The sequence below is a fragment of the Cetorhinus maximus genome, chromosome 28 (assembly GCF_964194155.1).
Source record: "Cetorhinus maximus chromosome 28, sCetMax3.hap1.1, whole genome shotgun sequence".
Classification (NCBI taxonomy): Eukaryota; Metazoa; Chordata; class Chondrichthyes; order Lamniformes; family Cetorhinidae; genus Cetorhinus; species Cetorhinus maximus.
In genome coordinates, this window is record NC_135906.1 from 10,122,105 (window position 1) to 10,144,267 (window position 22,163).

At 48.6% G+C, this 22,163-nt stretch overlaps 1 protein-coding gene across 1 annotated transcript in view; it reads right to left on the reverse strand.

Moving 5' to 3' along the window:
• LOC144668756 (adhesion G protein-coupled receptor L1-like) overlaps positions 1-22,163 on the reverse strand; it is a 153,445-nt gene that overhangs the window by 92,610 nt on the left and 38,672 nt on the right. The window contains exons 3-8 of the mRNA XM_078531087.1: positions 16,392-16,489; positions 11,539-11,724; positions 8,419-8,457; positions 7,453-7,636; positions 4,929-5,051; positions 2,448-2,653 (exon numbers count right to left, since the gene is read on the reverse strand). Coding sequence (XP_078387213.1) covers positions 2,448-2,653; positions 4,929-5,051; positions 7,453-7,636; positions 8,419-8,457; positions 11,539-11,724; positions 16,392-16,489 — 836 coding nt within the window. The remainder of the gene's footprint in view (positions 1-2,447; positions 2,654-4,928; positions 5,052-7,452; positions 7,637-8,418; positions 8,458-11,538; positions 11,725-16,391; positions 16,490-22,163) is intronic.

The following is a 22,163-nucleotide window of genomic DNA, read 5'->3' on the forward strand; positions in this document are numbered from 1 at the left end:
TGTAGTCACTGTTGTTATGTAGACAAATGTAGCAGCTACTTTGTGCACAGCAAGCTCCCATAAACAGCGAGGTGATGAGTAAGCAGTGAATTTAAATTGGTTGAGGGGTGAATTTTAGCCATGATACCTGGTGACTTGTTTGTACTCTTCAAATCACGCCAAGCGATCGTTTATGTCCACCAGAGCAGCCGACTCAGCTGAAAGACATCAACTCCGACAGAGCAGCTCTCGTGCACTACTGCACTGAACTGTCAGCCTAGATTGTGTGCCAGAGATGTGAGCGCTACCAACTGACTCAAACTAGAGTGTTGCACAATATCTCTACATATTTGGTGCAGCAATGCCCCTTCCCTTAATACTGCTCATTCTGTCAAATAATAATACAATACAATATCTAAAAAGACTTTGAAGTCCATATGATCAATCTGTTGTCAGTGCTGAAGTGTGGTCTGTATTTGATTTAAGCAGATTTTATATTGGACGGGTTCCGCTAGTTCTGAACATACGAACATAGAATTAGGAGCTTGAGCCTGCTCCGCCATTCAATAAATCATGGCTGATCTGATTGTAACCTCAACTCCACATTCCCGCTTATCCTCCGATAACCTTTCACCCCCTTGTTAATCAAGAATCATTCTATCGTTGCCTTAAAAATATTCAAAGACTCTGCTTCCACCGCCTTTTGAGGAAGAGAGTTTCAAAGACTCACGACCCTCTGAGAGAAAAAAATTCTCCTCATCTCTGTCTTAAATGGGCGACCCCTTATTTTTGAACAGTGACCCCTAGTTTTAAATTCTCCCACAAGAGGAAACATCCTCTTCACATCTACCCTGTCAAGACCCCTCAGGGTCTGATATGTTTCAATCAAGTTGCCTCTTACTCTTCTAAACTCCAGTGGATTCAAGTCTACCCTGTCCAATCTTTCCTTATAAGATGTCCCTCCAAATCCAGTTAACCATCTCTGAACTGCTTCCAACTAGTTCCTAACTTGTCTAAAGGAAATCGACAAATTTCCTTCAGTGTTGTGCCTGGCTGCATGAGACCTGCGTGTCTGGAGATGGCTGCACCAGTGTAGCATTAGTACAATGTGTTTAATGCCAGTGCGAACATTCTTGCCTCTGAGTCAGAAGCCTGTTGGCTCAAGTTCCACTCCAGAGCCTCGAGCACAAACTCTGGGCTGATACTTCAGTGCTGCGCTGTTGTGCCGTCTTTTGGACGAGGCAATAAATTGATGCCCCGTCTGCCCTCTTGGGCAGAAATAAAGCATTCCCATTTCAAAGAGGAGTGGGGAAGTTCTCCTGGCCGGTATTCCTCCCTCAACCGGTCAGGCCATAAAGAGATTAACTGGTCGTTCGACCCAACGTTCAAATGTTTGTGCGATCTTGCTGTGCAAAAGGTTGGCTGCTGCATTTGGGTCGGAAAAACTGATAACAAAAGTGCTTTATTGGCTGTTCAGTGCTTTGAGGCATCCTGAGGATGTGAAGGGTGCTATATGAATGCAAGTTCTTTCTATACTGAAGTGGCTTTGAGCGCTTGTGGAATACACAATAATGATACTTAAAATATGCAGTGCGGGTTAAATGGATTCACTAACCCCTCATGTTAAACTAACGCCTGAGCCTCCAGCCTGCTGCTAACATCACCTTCACAGCTGGGTTGACAGGCTAGGTAACCCCCCCTGCCCCCCACTCCGCCATCCCAACCGTACAATATCGCCCGCTCCTGCGATATTTTAATATCCAGAAAGACAACTTTCCCAACGGGAACACTCCAGCTAGCAGGGATGTGGTGGTTCATTCAGCCAGCATCTGTTCCCAATGTGAGTCCTCACTCACTGGGAGCAACAGATCGGAAAATTGAGCCTGGAGTGCCGAGTGCCCAATGAGCCCATCAGTAGAAAATTGGAAGTGCGGAATCGCTGGGTGTGACCCAAAAGAATTCCATGTTGGCAGCAAGGTTGAATTAATCCCGCAGGATCACTGAGCTGCAAGATGCACTGCAGCAACTCACCAAGGCTCCTTCGACAGCACCGTCCAAACCCACGGCCTCTATGATCTCGAAGGACAAGGGCTGCAGACACCACATGGGAACACCACCACCTGGAAGTCCGCCTCCAAGTCACTCACCATCCTAACTTGGAAATATATCACCAATCCTTCACGGTCGCTGGGTCAAAATCCTGGAACTCCTTTCCTAACAGCACTGTGGGTGTACCTACCCCACATGGACTGCAGCGGTTCAAGAAGGCGGCTCACCACCACCTTCTCAAGGGTAATTAGGGATGGGCAACACATGCTGGCCTAGCTAACGACACCCATGCTGTGTGAAAGAATGAATAAAAATCACGACAAACGGTAACTGATGGAGTGGCTGGGTGACCTGGGCAAAGGGCCAGTGTCGGCCTGACAGCTCTAAGCTGCCCCCTGGTGAGCCCCTGTGATACGTACATCGAGGTGCTGCAGGGTGAAGATCACCGGCTCGGTGAGGAAGACCCGGCTCGACTCCTTGTTGATGGAAGCGGCGATGATCTGAGAGTTGACGACGATGGAGGTGCTCTGGCTACTGACGTCCGCGCCCATCCTCACCGTGGCATTCTCCGTCGACAGAAACTGGCCCAGGTTGTTGTACAGGATTAACACCACCTTCACAACCCCTGCAAAGAACAACAGCAAGCATCAGCAACTCTTCATTTCAACCCTCTAGGATGCAATGAGTCTAGGCTGGTCGAGTGTGACTTATATGAGCTTAAGGACTTTTCTCTGAATCTCTTTCCTACCCAGTGAGTCCTTGACCCGCTCATTTACATTGACACCCAGTGAATGTAAATGTCCCTTACCCGGGTTTTTATCCCTTGTAGAAACAGGAGGAGGCCATTCAGCACCTCAAGCTTGTTCTGTCATTTCTCCTGATAAGGAAGGTCGAAGGGTGACCTAACAGATCTTTAAAATGATGAAAGGTTTTGATCGAATGGATACAGAGAGAATGTTTCTCCTTGTGGGGAAGAGTATAACTAGAGGCCATCCATATAAGACAGTCACCGAGAAATCCAGCAGGGAGTTCAAAAGGAACTTCTTTACCCAGAGAGTGGTGAGAATTTGGAACTCGCTCGGGAGTGGTTGAAGCGAATAGTATAGATGCATTTCAGGGGAAACTCGACAAAGGAAGGAGTAATATGAGGGAGAAGGAAATAGAGGGTTACGATGGTAGATTTAGTTGAGAAAGATGGGAGGAGGCTTGAGTGGAGCATTAACACCAGCATGGACTAGTTGGACCAAATGGCCTGTTTCTGTGCTGTATAGTCTATGTAATCCAACTTAATTGAGTGAGATCCTGGCTGATCTGTTCCACCATTCCATTTTCCTACCTTTGCACCATACCCCTTGATACCCTAACTCTCAGTCTTGAAAGCTGCAATTGCCTCCCAGCCTCAACAGAATTTTTGGGAAGAGAGTTCCAGATTTCCCTTTGTGTGAGTAAGTGCTTCCTGGCATCACTGCTGAGCAGCTTAGCTCTAACTTTGAGGTTATGCCCCCTTGTTCTGGACTCTCCCGCCATTGGAAATAGTTTACCTCCATCTAACTCATCAAATGCTTTAATAACTTATCTCTTAATCATCAAGGGAACATGTGTAAATTTAGGCAATTTAACCCATTTAGCCCTATTATCATTCTGGTGACTAACTCCCAAGTTAACTCTTGATGGAGTACAAGTGACAACCCGTTCCTGTGACTGCCTGTTGCTGAACCTGGGACAGCCTGTTGCTGTGAGTGTCTGTTGCCGTGATGGCCCCTTGTCAGGTCCCGGGACTGCCTGTTGCTGTGAGTGCCTGTTGCCGTGTCGACCCCTTGTCAGGTCCTGGGACTGCCTGTTGCTGTGAGTGCCTGTTGCCGTGATGGCCCCTTGTCAAGTCCCGGGACTGTCTGTTGCTGGACTTGGGACTGCCTGTTGCTGAGTGCCTATTGCCGTGTCGACCCCTTATCAGGTCCTGGGACTGCCTGTTGCTGGGGCCAAGGACTGCCCATTGCCATGACTACCGGTTTCTCGGGCCAACTGTTGCTGGGACCTGGTACTCCCTGTTGCCAGGACCTGGGGCTGCCCACTGGGGACTGTCCGTTGCTGGGGCGGCCTGTTGCCGTGACTACCTGTTGACTGGCCCCACGTTGCGTTTGCTGCTCTGCGTGCATCTGTGGTGAGAGCATCAATGATATCACAACTGAGGATCGCCTGTTTATATAAGGATCATAGCTGTCTTGGTTTATATTGACAGAGAATGGAGGGAATCTGTAGCCACATGGCAGGGACTTGCTTTAACAGTCAAGGGGAGGTGGTGGCATAGTGGTATTGTTGCTGGACTGGTAATCCCATCATAGCTGATGGTTGAACTTGAATTCAATAAAAAAAATCTGGAATAACCATTGCTGTTCGTCATAAAAACAAATTAAGGAAATCTGCCATCCTTACCTCTGGTCTGGCCTACATGTGACTCCAGACCCACAGCAATGTGGTTGACTCTGAAATGCCCTCTGAACAAGGGCAATAACTGCTGGCCCAGCCAGTGACACCCACATCCCATGAATAAATGTATATAAAAAAACAGGATTTGTGAGGTGGGGGTTGGGAACAGAAAGAAGGTTCTCTCAATGTTACTGTTAACGCACCAGTTAAGTGATCAGATAACACTGACAAAGTCAGAAGGATCCCTCAAAGGTACAGGATCCCACTCAGATAAAAAGATCAAACGTATATACTGTCCTGAATGAGATCCATTTCTGGATGCCCAGCTGTATGAAGATCCTTGCTCAGATAGAGCAATGGTGTTGGAGGAAATAATTGGGGAATGTGTGTTGTCAGCCTGAATGGCCCCCTCATTCACCCAGTGCACTTTAGAAGCAAAGGAGTTTAATAGTCTGAATGGCGCTCACACTTACCGTTGCGGCTGTTCTGTTTGATGGTATTCGGGGAGATCTGGATAAAGCTTTCTGTCAGATAGCCATTTGGAAATGTCAGCTCCTTTACCTGCTCTTCAGTATTGAGCACACAGACTTCAAACACTGTGGGGGAGGGGGAAAGAGAGAGAAGACAAGGAGGGATGGTGGAAGGGAATGGGAGGGGGAAAGCATGGGACAGAGTAAAGGATAGAAGGGGAAGAAGAGGCAAATAGAGAGACCAAGTGAGGAGAGAAGAAAGCAAGAAAAGAGGGGGCGAGGAAAAAAAAAAGCAGGAGGAGAGGGGAAGGAGAGAGGAGAAAGCAGGGAGAGGAGAGGAGGAAGATAGAATTGGAAATACAATAATTGGGCATGATAAAGTGAGAGGCAGAGAGAAACAATGAGACACGTAACAAGAAACATGACCGACAAACAAAGGGGGAACAAGAGTGAGCAGCCGGGACACAACAAAGAGGACATAAGAGGGGCAAGAACAGAAAAAAATGATGTAATAAGAGACAGGTGAATAAAAAGCCCAAAGAGGTACAGAGAACAGAAAGTAGAAAGGTTGAGACAGATAGTGTGAGATAGAAAGCAAAATATGGCAGGAGAGAGGGAAGAGAAAAGTGTTTGTAGTTAGCACTGATTTCATATTCATTGGAAACAGGACAATGTTTCTCGCTTCCTGTATCAATACACAGATGAGAATTCAGGTTTGAATCAGCCTTCAGATCTCAATTATACCAACAGACGGTGGCACCAGATTAATCTGAGCCCAGGCAGGATGTAATGTGCGAACAGGGTCTGTAATGAGAGGAGGTAAATACATCTACAGATGGTGGGACAGACTGTGTGTGATGTACACAGGACACTGGGCTGGCGGGACAGACTGTGTGATGTACACCGAGGAACACTAGGGCTGGTGATGTATACAGAGAGACACCAGGCAGGCGGAGCAGTAACGATATTGTGTTTGATGATCTCTTAGCAACAAAGTCACACAGCAAGCGTGAAGTTTGACACCTCAGGAAAATGTATACTATGCAAGAGGCTTTTCACATATTACTAACCAATCTCCCGTGTTATTTCTCACTCGGTCAGTGAATTAGCCCAAGAGAACAGGTAAGGGATGTTCGATGGATTAAAAGTCATGCACTGAGAACAATGGTTTTGGGTTTTGCTGACATTGTCTGGGATTTTCTGGCCTCGTTGTTGCGGGAACCGTCACGGGATATTTGGCAGCCCCAGCCAAAGGGCCATTAGCTTTTGGAGGTTGATCCCGGTGGCGGGTGGGGCTGGAAAATCCTGCCCATTGTCCAGCTGAAGGAAACCTCAAGGCGGGGTCGGAGCTGGAGGTGTAGTGATTGCGTTGAGACACATGGGAGGGAATCGAGAGAGCTCGGAGCATAGGGACAGGGAGACGAAGACCATGGAACGGGCAACAGCGTTGAAGCTGACAAGGGATTTAAAGAGGATAAAACAGGGTGGTAAGGCACAGAGTGTCACAGTTGGCTTTGGCAGGCTTGGTGCATTGGGCAAGTAAGTACGTGGAGTGGTAGCACTCGAACAAGGAGTTGTGAATGCTTCAGTGGCAGCAACAGCATGTTGGAGTAGCTTGGAAAAGGTAAAACAGGAAACAAGGGGACCCAGTGAGAAGAAGATGAAGGGTGCTCTTTTATGGTCAGAAGAGGAAGAAAATGATGAGGATTGTAAGGAATTGGAAAGATATCTGGGAGAAGTGAGGGATAGAAGACAAGGAGGAAGGCTGAGCAATTGTATTGGTTTTGGAAGCAAAGATCAAAAGACTTAAGGCTTAAGTTTTTATTATTCTCGAAGGGAATTGTCACATTGACCAAAGGAACCTATTATTTATAGTGAAGAACTTGATTCCCAGAGGCCACAATTTAGGCAGTTAGACATAGGAAGGATTGGAATATCTTCACCCAAAGAGCAATAGAGTTTTGGGATAAGTTACCTGGGGGAGCCATTGAAGCAGAAGGTCTGTGCACCAAGAGGGATGGTCTGAGAGAGGTTCGCTGGGTTGGCAGGACAGTCTATGATAGGGAGGCAGTGGGGCCATCTCTGACGAGGGCCAATGAGCTACAGGGTCATCCAGATAGAGGGTCACTGGGCTGGAAAGCAGGGCCCAGTAGCTGCATGTTAGTACGTCTTGGCTTGACTGCACAGAACGTGGGTGGTAGAATTAGACCTACACCTAAGGGCTTGTATTCTATGCGAAAGACTTTTAACATGTTACTAACCAATCCCCCATGTTATTTCTCACTCTGTCAGTGAATTAGCTCAAGACTACAGGGAATGAAGGTTTGATGGATTAAATTATGGGATACATCTCATTAAAGACCCAAGGCTTCTGAGCAGGTTTCCAGTCAGTTACTGCCACCAGCCACCCCCTACTGCCCACCCACTCAACCCCCCACTCACGACCCCCCCCCACACTGCACCCCCACCCAACTCCCCACCCCCCCGACTCCTCCCCCCCCCCACCACCACCACCGTCAATACTTACCGACATTCTGCGTGGTGGTGTTGACTCTAGCTGGCACCTTGAGGTTATCCGCCAGCAGAAAGGCCCCCTCCTCCAAGATGTCCAGTAACATGGTTGCCGTGTGAACCTGCTCCGTGGTGTTCATATCTTTCCAGGATTCCAGAGCCTCTGGTCTCAGCAGGTTATCCACAGTCTGTACCACAGCCTGGAAGCAAATCACATCTCTATTCATATTGGGGACACCAGGGTGGGGTTGCCAACCCCTCCGGGATTGCCTTGAAGTCTCCAGGAATTAATGAATAATCTCAAAGGTGTTGTTGAGATCACAGTCTGCCTCAATTTAGGGCACACGAGCCCAGTCTGTCCTAATCCCTGACACGCTAACCTGGATTAGACCCATCCACCACTGACACACAGAGGCAGCAGTGTAACCCACCTACAAGATGGCACTGCAACAATTCACCGAGGCTCCTTAGACAGCGCCTTACAAACCCGTGACCTCTACCATCTCGAAGGACAAAAGCAGTAGATACCATGGGAACACCGCCACCTGCAGGTTCCCCTCCAAGTCACTCACCACCCTGACTTGGAAATATATCGCTGTTCCTTCACTGTCGCTGGGTCAAAATCCTGAAACTCCCTCCCTAACAGCACTGTGGGTGTACCTACACCACATGGACTGCAGCGATTCAAGATGGTGGCTCACCACCACCTTCTCAAGGGCAATTAGGGATGGGCAATAAATGCTGGCCTAGCCAGCGACGCTCAAATTCCATTTAAAAACTTTACGAAAGCTTTAGAGTGCGTCTTTAAGCCACCAACTTCTATGCCAGCTGACTTTTTAGGCGGAATTAAAGAGAGGGAGAGGAAGACAGCCAGACTGGAAAGGTAGAGGCAGAGAAGAGATTAAGAATACATATCCGGCAAACGGGAAGATTGCATGAATCAAACACGAACACCAATACGTTCACACAGACACTCACGTACCTCTATGTATGCTCTGCAGGTCCTCTCCCGTCTTTGAATCTGTGGCCATTGGGAGAGAGAAAAACAAAACACAGCATATGTCACTTAGTATCAGAAGATATCAAACATTTACACGTGTGCAGAGGAAGATCCCACTATTGGGAGTGACTGTTAAGCAGCTTCTCTCCTCCTCTAAATCTTCAATGTCCTGAAGTCTCGTTTGCCCCAAATACAGTGACAGTGCCCTATGTATGTGGGCAGTGCCCTATGTATGTGGGCAGTGGCCCATGTACATGGGCAGTGCCTTCCTTTTAAATCTGCACTGGAGCACTGGGAACAGGAGGAGGTCATACAGGCCCTCAAGATTGCTTCACCATTCCATTAGACCATGTCCCTTAATCCCATTATCCCACCTTACTCCATATCCCTTGATTCCCTTACCAAAGTAAAATCTGTTAATCTCAATATTGAAAGCTCCAATTGTCCCCTAGTATCCTCGGCCTTTTGGGAAACAGAGGTTCCAGATTTCTAATACACTCTGTGTGAAAAAGTGCTTGCTGCTTGACTGGCCTTGCTCTAATTTTAAGATTGTGCCCCCTTGTTCTGCACTCCTCCCCACCGTGCCCAACCAGAGGAAATAGATTGTCATTACCCGCCTGATCGTACACAAGAAATTCGGAACAGGAGTAGAACATATGGCCCATTGAGCCTGCTCCACCATTCAGTATGACCATGGCTGATGTTGGGTTTCAGCTCCACTTTCCCACTCGCTCCCCATGTCCATCGATTTGCTGAGGGGCCAAAAATCTGTCTATCCCAGCCCTAAATTTAGTCAACGATGGAGCTTCCACAATCCTCTGCCATAAAGAATTCCAAAGATTCACAACCCTTTGAGTAAAGTGATTTCTCCTCATCTCAGTCCTAAATCGTTGGCCCCTTATTTAACAGTCCCCTCATGTTTTAGATTCACCGACCAGCGGAAACAATCTCTCAGCATTTACCCTAACAAGTCCCTTCAGAATCTTGTGTATTTCAATGAGATTGACTCATTCTTCTAAACTCCAGAGAGTATAGGCTCAATTTATTCAGACTCTCATCATAGGACAAACCTGTCACCCCAGGGACCAATTTGGTGAACCTTTGCTGTAGCGAATTCAATGCAAATATTGCGGGGCCTCCGGCAGCAGGTGGCAATTCTGGGGGAGAATACCGAGTGGGGGAATTGGTCGGCCCCTATGGGACCCTCCCTGTAGGGAGCAGTGTTTCTGACAAGCTGAGGGCTGGAGCCAGATGCCGTGAGGCAAGGGCGAAAGCAGCCAGTACAAACCCAGAACTTCTGAGTGGCAGTGTGACAGGAGCCTGGGGCAATGTGAAGCCCCTGAATATGGCTGAAGAGCCAGGAAGGGGACCTAGTCCGGCTGACTGGCAGCACCCTGAGTCTGAGAAGCCTCATGGAGAGAAAGAGGAGCATGACTGCAGCCAGGAGCTGGGCAGCAGGACAAGTCTGAACATACCTGGCGAGTGTTGCATTGAGGAGCTGAGGCTCCAACTAGGACAGCGACCTGGAGCATCAGCAGTGAATATTCTTTATAAATAGTTGTTTCTTGGAGTTATACTTTACCTTTACAGTTTAGACAGTTTTGATGCCAATGGAATAAAGGAGTCTTGCTTTTTAATCTTTGTGCAATCCATGTGCTTAAACCGCACATTATACAAATGTATATTTTCTTAAATGTGGAGGCCAAAATTGCGCACTACTCCAGATGTGGTCTCACCAAAACCCTGTACAATTGTAGCAGGACTTCCTTATTCCTGTGCTCCAATCCCCTTGCTAAATGCTATTATCACTTCAAACTTGAATCGATCCTCTGCAATCTTCTGTATTCAAGAGAAATACATGTCACGTTTACGCAACCTGTCCTCACAGTAACCTCCCCCCACCAATTCCCAGTATCATTCCGATAAATCTGTGCTGCACCGTATCCAAGAACACAAAGTCCCTGAAAACAGTGTCCGAAACTCAACGCAGTGGTCTAGATGGGGTCTAACCTGAGGAGCTAAAGCATATCGTCCCAACCTTTGTAATCCACCCGCCTTGAGATAAGGGTCAATGTTCCGGTAGCCTTTCCAATTGCTTCTGTATCAGCCTCCGAGCTTTTAAACCTCTCAATTTTTTTTGCTCCTCCCACTTTTTTCCACCATTTAGAAAATATTCTGATTGGACCCCCCCTTGGGTCCAAGGCCGATGGTCTCAAGCTTGCTGACATCGACCTCCATTTGGCATTTTTTTTATCCACTCACTCACTCCTCCTATCTCCACATTGTCAACCTCTACTCTCCAAATACCTCACAACCCCACAGATAAATACTTTGATAATATTTTTCTGTAGGATCGTTTTTGCTGCTATTTTTGGAGCATGTTTGGAAACCGCTTTCTTCCTCTGCAGATGCAGCCACCTCCCACCACACAATCTGTGCAAAAAAAAGCAAAACACTTGTGCATTGTGAAACTAATTCTTAAAAAATGCTGCTGTGAACCCAGTTTCCAAGCTTAACATACATTCTCCATCTCTCTCTCTCTCTGTATCGGCTGGCCTTCCACATTCCGTTTCATCCCTCCATCCCTTTAAACTCCTAGTCTGTTTACTGAATAGGAAGGACTGGGGTAGGGTGAGGTGAGACGGGATAGATGGGGTGGGATTAGGTAGGGTGTGATGGGATGAGGTGGGATGGGATGGAATGGGATTTGATGGGATGTGGTGAGTGCAATGCATTGGGGTGGGAATGAGGTGGGACGTTTGGAAGGTGAGGGGTGGAATGTCTCCCCGGTCTGTATTCTCTCTCTCTCCGTTCCGCGTTTTTTCTCTCTATGATCTGTGTTTACTGTCCCATTCCCTCTCTCTCCCTCCCTCACCAGTCTGTATTCTTTCTCTGTCTCTCTCGGTCTGCATTCTTTTTTTCTCTCTTCAGTCTGCTACCACTCTCTCTCTCTCTCTGCTCTGCACTCTCTCTTTCTTCACTCTTCATTTCTCTCTCTCTTTGCTCTGCATTCTCTGTCTCTCCATGCCTGAGCTGGAGGCCCTGTATGTGCTGGCTATAGCTGTAATGACAGTAGTCGCTATGAAGGAAATTTACTCAAACCTTGTTGTAACTCCGTCCCGCTGACTCCTTGTCGCTGGGTCTCAGAGCCTGCAGCTGGGCATCGAGGATATCCAGTAACTGCTCCATCAGTTTGACAGAGGAGCTAACATCACCTGCATAAATGGGGCCTCTGGTGTGGTGAGACAGCTCGTTCGCAATATTAGCTGCATTCTCTCCACTCTTTATCTGCGGAGACAAGGTCCAAGATGACACAAATCAGCACAGGAAGATCCAAGTTGGTCAAATTTGTACAGGAAGATCCATGTCAGAAAAATCAGCAAAGGAAGCAGGCTGTTGGACTCTTGCTGCGTTTGTGCGCTATTAAAATGGTGGGTGTGAATCGGACACTCAGTAACTCCTCTGCCCACTCCCAAGACCCACGTGCTGCAGTCAGCTCTCTTGCCCTCCCGCTAACCCGGGATCTCAAGCTTTGGCACAGGCTGTGGCATGTCAAGGAGAAGGCAGTTGAACAGGAAAGCTGTTGTCAGTGAGGCTGTTTGGCTGGCTTTGGCTCGATGAGTGGCAGCTGCTTATTTACACAAACAGCAGATTGTGGTTTGACTAGCCGGGAAATAAAGTGGCAAAAACTGAGGACGGGATCTGGCATTTGAAGCCCCTCGAAGCTGCTGAAAGCGACCAGCTTCTCCTGAAGGTTAAACTATGCAACGGATTAATACCCCTGCTGTGGGAATGCTTGTACTGTTGGATGACACATGTCCTAGACTGGCACAGTGAAGCCTGCAATATGCCTACACCAATACCCAATACATAGGAGTGGACACCAATGGGTGGCTACTGCCAACAATACTTAAGTTAGAAAAGTGATACGCTGAGCTTATCTACACTGACTACAAGGGGGCAAAGCATAGAATTTCACAGTGCATAAGGGGGCCATTTGGTACATTATGCCTGTGCTGGCTCTTTGAAAACACTATTCCACTTGCCCCGCCTTTCCTGCTTGTCCCCCATAGCCCCGCAAGATTATTTCTCCTTTTCAAGCACTTACCTAATTCATTTTTCAAAGTTACTATTAAATTTCCTTCCACCGCCCTTTCAGGCAGTGCATTCCAGATCACAACAACGTGCTGTGTGAAAAGAATTCTCCTCGCCTCCCCGCTCTGATTCTTTTGCCAATTGCCTTAAATCTGTGCCCTCTGGTTACTGACCATCTTACTGGCAGAATTTTTATTTGCACTCTGAATATGGGCAATATTGGCAAGGCTGGGTTTATTATCCATCCCTGGTTGCTTGGAGAAGGTGATGGTGGGGTGCCTCCTTAAGCTACAGCAGATCTTGTGGTGATCCATAAGATGTTGATCCAGCGATGATGAACAGACAGAGATACGCGCAACTTGGAGGGATATGAGCGGCTGCGTCACTGCTGATAGATCAGATGGTTCTTTTCTTATTTTTAAAGTTGGTCATAGTTCAGAGGGCATTAAATTATGCAGAGACAGTGGCATAGTGGCAATGTCACAGGACTAGTAATCTGGGGAGAGAGGTTCAAATGTCACCACAGCGATGGGTAGAGTTTAAATTCAATTAAAAGGATCTGGAATTGAAAGCTAGTCTCAGTAATGGAACGCTCATTGATTGTCATAAACGAAATGTGTGGTTCTCTGATGTCCCTTTTAGGGAAGGAAATCTTCCACCCTCACCTGGCCTGGCATACCTGTGACTCCAGGCCCACAGCAATGTGGTTGACCCTTAACTGTTCTCAAGGGATGGACAACATATGTTGGCCTTGCCTACATCACCCACGCCCCATAAGCAAGCGAAAAAATGGTTTAGCCACACAATGTGGGACACGGAGACCAGGAAGGACACAAGTGAGCCAGCTGTGTATTTACTGCAGAGCATGCATTTTTTTTTGGTGCCATTTCAGTGCTTGCGATGAACTGACAACCTCCCCTTTGTTTGTCTAGTGCCGTGACCCACTGGGCCACCTTTTTCTGTCAGCCGATTTTTAATCATCCATTAATTGCCTGTTCTCTGCTGACTGGGCTCCAAAGCGTTGGGCAGAGTTTTACACCCCACAGGCGGGTATGAGCTCGACCTGACCGGGCGTAAAATTACGCATGGTGACGTCAGGCGAGTGCCCTGGCGTCATGGAGACCCCCGCGCGATATTTTGGTCGGCGTGCACGGACGAGAGCCGGCTGCGCGCCCGCTGACAATTAAGAGGCCTATTAAGGCCTTTAAGCGAGCAATTAATCGGTATTTTTCGCTGCCCGTCCAACCCTACGGTTGGCGGGCGGGCGAATTGACCAGGCGGCTTTTCCACTTTTGAGGAAACCTCATCCATGGGCTGGATGAGGTTGATGGCATTAATTTAAAAAAAGAATAAAAATGTTTTGACGTAATTTTTATGATGTATGTGCTCATGTGTGCGAGTCCTACGCGGGGACGTTTTCTTTCCAGAACTTCCGAATCTTTATTTCTGATTTTAAAATTCTTCCGCTCCCTGAGGTGGCTCTGTGTCTTCAGGGAGCTTTCAGTGCTCGCTCCTCCCCCTGCCCCCGTGCACGCGCAGACTTCAGCGCTCGCCCTCCTCCCCTCCCCCACCCCGGGCAGCGCTGAGCCTTTCAGCGCGCCTTTCACGCTGGCTGACCGTTAATTGGCCGGCCAGCGTGAAATCGTCCACCGCGCCCGCCCGAATATCCTGCCCGTTGTTTCTACTTCTGCAAACAACCAAGTCGGGTTTTCTTAACACGTTCATTTTTAATCTTAATATTCATTTTGTCATTAACATGATTTAATCACAAAGAAATGCGTTTGTCCACGAACAAGGCTGAATCTTGCTGACTCAGCAACTCTGGCCTGCAGTATCTTTGGCAAGTTACATAGATCAGCACTAAAACTCCATCGAACCCTCGCTGTAATATTCCTTCTGAGGTTTTTGCTTGTTCATTGGAACACATTTTAACCCCTCAAGCCTGTTCCATCCTTCAAATAGATTCTGCCCATAATGCTATGTATCTGCCTCGGTGCCCTTTCCACTAATACCTTTTGATGTGGGATATAAAGGGTTAATACAATTACTATGAGTGATAAAGTGAGTTATGCTTATGAAAGCTGTCTCTCTCACTGCATTTTTCCACCACAACCCTTGGCCTACCCATCTGCTTATTGCTTTTCTCTATGTGTATAGAGACGAAGTTACTGTAGCCAATAAGCCTGAGCTGTTTATCTATTTCTTTTACATGTTGTCCTCTCCCACTAGCCTGCTTGCCTGCTAGAATATGATAGGACCTGTTTACCAGGGACAGAAGAAGGCTATGAACAGACAAAACAGGCTCGGACATGCGGCCAGCTGAAGCTGTATTGTGTATAAACGCTTGTCACAATAACTGCTTTTTGAGATGCTTCGGTTCGCTGAAGCACTCCCCTGCAATGCTCGTAATAAAATTTCCTGCTGTCAGCTGACTCCAGACTCTGCTTTTCGTCCCACATCCCCCTTGCCGAACAAAAATCTATCAATCTCAGTTTGGAAATTTTCAACTGAGCCCCAGCCTCAGGAACTTTTCAAAGGAGGGAGTTCCAGATTCCCGCTAGCCTTTCTGTATGAAGAACACCTCGCTAAGCCTCCCTCGACAGCACCTTCCAAACCCATGACCTTTACCACCTAGAAGGACAAGGGCAGCAGGCACCTGGAAGTTCCCCTCCAAGCCACTCACCATCCTGACTTGGAAATATATCACTGTTCCTTCACTGTCGTTGGGTTAAAATCCTGGAACTCCCTCTCCCCTCCACACCACTTGGACTGCAGCAGCTCACCACCACCTTCACAGGGGCAATTCTGGGCAACAATGGGCTGCATGGCCTCTTTCTGCGCCGTAACGTTTCTATGGTTCGAATTAGGGATGGACAACAAAAGCTGTCTTTACCAGAAATGCTCACATTCCATGGAAGAATAAAAAAAAAAGGAAGAAGCTCCTGATATCCTGGCTCTAATTTTAAGGTTATGCCCCCTTGTTCTGGACTGTCCGCCAGAGAAAATAGTTTCTCTCTATCCACCCTATCAACTACTTTAATCATCTTAAGCAGCTCAGTTGGATCATTCCTTAAGCTTCTATACGTAAGAAAATACAAACTGATTCCAAGCAGCCTGTAGTCTTAATTTAACACTTTTAGCGCCATTATCATTCTGCTGAATCTGCACCGCATTCCCTTTAAGGTCAATATATCCTTCCTGATGTAAACTGCCCAGGTTGGAAGTCATCACTCGAGATAGGATTTATATAATTTATACATAACTGTTACTTAATTTCCACTTCTTTGGATGCCAGCCTTGAGATTAAGGCCAACATTCCACGAGCCTTTTTAATTTTCTTTTATACCTACCCAATATCTCTGACGGATTAAAAGCAAAACACTGCGGATGTTGGAAATCTGCAATAGGGACAGAAACTGCTGGAAAAGCTCAGCAGGTCAGGCAGCATCTGTTGACAGAGTTGACATTTCGAGTTGAATATTTTGACTGGAAACGTTAACTCTGTTTCCCACTCCACCAATGCTGCCAGGCCTGCTGAGCACTCCTGGCACTTTTTGTTTTTAGTCCTAACTTGGACCCTGCTATAGGTTCGTGTTGTTTTTGGATCACTGATCACTGAATAGTGACACGTTAAGCTTGGAAAGATTAGAACTCTTTGTCTTTAACTTGCCATGCTGCCTTGTACACTTGAAGGACTGGTTTGAACTGGTTCCGTTACACATCACATCAGTTTCTAGTGCAGGTGTGAATTGTGGCCCCCCGGAACACTTACACAGAATTAGTTCCTAGCTCTTTATAAATAGTTATAGATAATACAACAATATATAACAGGCCCATAAGTCTCTGTATGCCACAGTTACCTTTTGTGCCACTTGGTTTACCCAGGGCGAGGTGCAGTTGCTGAGATCTGGTCCTCTTGGGCTCCAGAGTCCGAGTGAAACCAGGCAGAGGTAGGAGGCTATACCTGCAACACAGAGAGAGACGGTATAATGGGTGCATGAGTTATCTCCATGATTGTTTTTCTGCCTCAAGTGACAAATTAACGGCAACATAAACTCACAGCCATTTCATTACTATAGGAATTACGTGTGCTTGGCCACTAAATTCTAATTGCAGCATTTTAGCCGCTTCCATACTTGCCCTCAAATTGCTGCCTTTGTTCTTCTAGGCAGCAAAGGTTGTGGATTTGGAAGGTGTTGGCAAAGGAGCTGTTGCAAGTTGCTGCAGTGCATATTGTAGATGGCATACATGCAGTCACTGTATGCCAATGATGGAGGGTGTGAATGTCTAAGGTGGCATACGGGCTATTGATTAAGCAGGCAGCTCTGGGGTCTGAGGAATTGGTGCCCAACAGTGATGGGAACCGAGAAGCCAGTACCAGGCAGAGCAGGAACTGAGGAACTGATGCCAGGCAGTGCAGGAACGGAGGAACGGATGCCAGGCAGTGTGGGAACTGAGGAACCGATGCCAGGCAGTGTGGGAACTGAGGAATTGCTGCCAGGCAGTGTGGAACTGAGGAGCTGATACCAGGCAGTGCGGGAACTGATGAACTGATGCTAGGCAGTGTGGGAACTGAGGAACTGATGCCAGGCAGTGCAGGATCTTAGGAACTGATGCCAGGCGGTACGAGAACTGAGGAACTGATGCCAGGCAGTGCGGGATCTTAGGAACTGATGCCTGGCAGTGCGGGATCTTAGGAACTGATGCCAGGCAGTGTGGGAACTCGGGAATTGCTGCCAGGCAGTGTGGGAACTGATGAACTGATGCTAGGCAGTGTGGGAACTGATGAACTGATGCTAGGCAGTGTGGGAACTCATGAACTGATGCAAGGCAGTGTGGGAACTATGGAACCGATGCCAGGCAGTGTGGGAACTGAAGTACTGATGCCAGGCAGTGATGGGAACCGAGAAACTGATGCCAGGCAGTGATGGGAACTAAGAAATTGATGCCAGGCAGTGCGGGAACTGAGAAACTGGTGCCAGGCAGTGTGGGAGCTGAGGAATTGCTGCCACACAGTTTGGGAACTGAGCAGTTGATGCCAGGCAGTGCGGGAACTGAGGAAGTGATGCCAGGCAGTTTTGGATCTGAGGAACTGATGCCAGGCAGTGCGTGATCTTTGGTACTGATGCCAGGCAGTGTGTGAACTGAGGAACTGATGCCAGGCTGTGTGGGATCTTACGAACTGAGGCCAAGAAGTGATGGGTACTGATGAACTGATGCCAGACAGTGATGGGAACCAAGGAACTAATGCTAGGCAGTGATGGGAACTTAGAAACTGATGCCAGGCAGTGCGGGAACTGAGGAACTGGTGCCAGGCAGTGTGGGAACTGAGGAATCTATCCCAGGCAGTGCAGGAACTGAGGAACTTATGCTAGGCAGTGCGGGATCTTAGGAACTGATGCCAGGCTTTGCGGGAACTGAGGAACTGATGCCAGTCAGTATAGGAACTGCGGAACTGATGCCAGGCAGTGCGGGAACTGAGGTACTGATGCCAAGCAGTGTAGTAACTGAGGAACTGATGCCAGGTAGTGCTGGAACTGATAAACTGATGCCAGGCAGTGCGGGAGCTGAGGAACTGATGCCAGGCAGTGTGGCAACTGAGGTACTGATGCCAGGCAGTGTGAGAACTGATGAACTGATGTCAGGCAGTGTGGGAACTCATGAACTGATGCCAGGCAGTGCAAGAACTGACGTACTTATGCCAGGCAGTGTGGGAACTGAGGAACTGATGCCAGGCAGTGTGGGAACTGATGAACCGATGCCAGGCAGTGCAGGAGCTGAGGAACTGATGCCAGGCAGTGTGGCAACTGAGGTACTGATGCCAGACAGTGTGAGAACTGATGCCAGGCAGTGTGGGAACTCATGAACTGATGCCAGGCAGTGCAAGAACTGAAGTACTTATGCCAGGCAGTGTGTGAACTTAGGAACTGCTGCCAGGCAGTGTGGGAACTGAGGAAATGATGCCAGGCAGTGTGGGTACTGAGGAAATGCTGCCATGCAGTTTTGGAACTGAGGTACTGATAACAGGCAGTGTGAGAACTGATGAACCGATGCCAGGCAGTGTGGGAACTGAGGAAATGATGCCAGGCAGTGTGGGTACTGAGGAAATGCTGCCACGCAGTTTTGGAACTGAGGAGCTGATGTCAGGCAGTGCGGGAACTGCGGAAGTGATGCCAGGCAGTGTTGGAACTTAGGAACTGATGCCAGGTAGTGCGGGAACGGAAGAGCTGATGCCAGGCAGTGATAGGACTGAGGAACTGATGCCAGGAAGTGTGGGAATTGAGGAACTGGTGCCATGCAGTGTGGGTACTGAGGAAATGATGCCACGCAGTTTGGGAATTAAGGAACTGATGCCAGGCAGCGATGGGCACTGATGAACTGTTTGCACGCAGTGATGGGAACTAAGAAACTAATGCCAGGCAGTGATGGGATCTGAGGAACTGATGCCAGGCAGTGGGGGAACTTAGGAATTGATGCCAGGCAGTGCGGGATCTGAGGAACTGATGCCAGGCAGCGCGGGAACTGAAGATCTGATTCCAGGCAGTGATGGGAACTGAGGAACTGATGCCAGGCAGTGCGGGAACTAAGGAACTGATGCCAGGTATTGTGGGAACTGAAGAGCTGATGCCAGGCAGTGATAGGACTGAGGAACTGACGTCAGACAGTGTGGGAATTGAGAAACTGTTGCCAGGCAGTGTGGGTACTGAAGAAATGATGCTACATAGTTTGGGAATTAAGGAACTGATGCCAGGCAGTGTGTGAACTGAGGAACTGATGCCAGGCATTGCGGGAACTGAAGAGCTGATTCCAGGCAGTGATGGGAACTGAGGAAATGATGCCAAGCTGTGCGGGAGCTTAGGAACTGATGCCAGGCAGTGCAATGATTAAGGAACTGATGCCAGGCAGTGATGGGAACTGATGAACTGATGCCAGGCAGTGATAGAACTGAGGAACTGATGCCAGACAGTGTGGGAATTGAGAAACTGTTGCCAGGCAGTGTGGGTACTGAAGAAATGATGCTACATAGTTTGGGAATTAAGGAACTGATGCCAGGCAGTGTGTGAACTGAGGAACTGATGCCAGGCATTGCGGGAACTGAAGAGCTGATTCCAGGCAGTGATGGGAACTGAGGAAATGATGCCAAGCTGTGCGGGAGCTTAGGAACTGATGCCAGGCAGTGCAATGATTAAGGAACTGATGCCAGGCAGTGATGGGAACTGATGAACTGATGCCAGGCAGTGATGGGAACTGAGGAACTGATGCCAGGCAGTGCGGGAAGTGAGGAATTGATCCCAGGCAGTGCGGGAACTGAGATACTGATGTGAGGAAATGTGGGAACTGAGGAACTGATGCCTGGCAGTGAGTGAACTGAGGAATCGATGCCAGGCAGTTTGGGATATTTGGTTCTGATGCCAGGTAGTGTGGGAACTTAGGAACTGATGCCAGTTAGCGCGGGAACTTAGGAACTGATGCCGAGCACTGTGGGAACTGAGGGACTGATGACAGGCAGTGTGAGAACTGATGAACCAATGCCAGGCAGTGTGGGAACTGAGGAAATGATACCAGGCAGTGTGGGAACGGAGGTGCTGATGTCAGACAGTGTAAGAACTGATGAACTGATGCCAGGCAGTGTGTGAACTTAGGAACCGATGACAGGTAGTCTGTGAACTGAGGAATTGATGCCAGGCAGTGAGTGAACTGAGGAATCGATGCCAGGCAGAGCATCATAATAGGAACTGATGCCAGGCAGTGCGGGAACTTAGGAACTGATGCCAGGCATTGATGGTATCTGAGGAACTGATGCCAGGCAGTGATGTGAACTAAGGAACTAATGCCAGGCAGCACGGGAGCTGAAGAACTGATGCCAGGCAGTGATGGGACTGAAGAACTGATTCCAGGCAGTGTGGGAACTTGGGAACTGATGCCAGGCAGTGTCGGAACTGAGGAACTGATGCCTGGCAGTGCGGGAACTGAATAGCTGATTCCAGGCAGTGATGGGAACTGAGGAATTGATGCCAGGCAGTGCGGGATCTTAGGAACTGATGCCAGGCAGTGCGGTAACTAAGGAACTGATGCCAAGCATTGATGGGACTGAGGAACTGATGCCAGGCAGTGAGGGAACTTAGGAACTGATGCTAGGCAGTGTGGGAACTGAGGAACCGATGCCAGGCAGTGATGGGAACTGATGAACTGATGCCAGGCAGTGATGGGAACTGATGAACTGATGCCAGGCAGTGTCGGAACTTAGGAGCTGATCCCAGGCAATGTGGGAATGGAGGAACTGGTGCCAGGCAGTGTGGGTACTGAGGAATTGCCGCCATGCAGTTTGAGAACTGAGGAGCTGATGCCAGGCAGTGCGGGAACTGAGGAAGTGATGCCAGGCAGTGTTGGAACTGAGATACTGATGTGAGGAAATGTGGGAACTGAGGAACTGATGCCTGGCAGAGATGTGAACTAAGGAACTAATGCCAGGCAATGATGGGAACTGAGGAAGTAATGCCAGGCAGTGTGGGAACTGAGGAACTGATGCCCGGCAGTGCGGGATCCTAGGAACTGAGGCTAGGCAGTGCGGGAATGAAGGAACTGATGCCAGGCAGTGCGGCAACTGAGGAGCTGATGCTAGGCAGTGATGGGACTGAGGAACTGATTCCAGGCAGTGTGGGAACTTAGGAACTGATGCTAGGCAGTGTGGGAACTTAGGAACTGATGCCAGGCAGTGCGGGAGCTTAGGAATTGATGGCAGGTGGTGCGCGATCTTAGGAACTGATGCCTGGCAGTGCGGAAACTAAGGAACTGATGCCAGGCTGTGCGGGAACTGAGGAGCTGATGCCAGGCAGTGATGGGAAAGAGGAACTGATGCCAGTCACTGTGGGAATTGAGGAACTTGTGCCAGGCATTGTGGGTACTGAGGAAATGATGCCACGCAGTTTGGGAATTAAGGAATTGATGCCAGGCAGTGAGTGAACTGAGGAATCGATGCCAGGCGGAGCATCATAATAGGAACAGATGCCAGGCAGTGCGGGAACTTAGGCACTGATGCCAGGCATTGATGGGATCTGAGGAACTGATGCCAGGCAGTGATGGGAACTGATGAACTAATGCCAGGCAGTGATGTGAACTAAGGAACTAATGCCAGGCAGCGCGGGAGCTGAGGAACTGATGCCAGGCAGTGATGGAACTGAAGAATTGATTCCAGGCAGTATGGGAACTTGGGAACTGATGCCAGGCAGTGTGGGAACTGAGGAACCGATGCCTGGCAGTGCGGGAACTGAATAGCTGATTCCAGGCAGTGATGGGAACTGAAGAACTGATGCCAGGCAGTGCAGGATCTTAGGAACTGATGCCAGGCAGTGCGGTAACTAAGGAACTGATGCCAAGCATTGATGGGACTGAGGAACTGATGCCAGGCAGTGAAGGAACTTAGGAACTTATGCTAGGCAGTGTGGGAACTGAGGAACTGATGCCAGGCAGTGATGGGAACTGATGAACTGATGCCAGGCAGTGTTGGGAACTGAGGAACTAATGCCAGGCAGTGATGGGAACTTAGGAACTGATGGCAGGCAGTGCGAGAACTGAAGAGCTAATGCCTGGCAGTGATGGGATAGAGGAACTGATGCCAGGCAGTGTTGGAA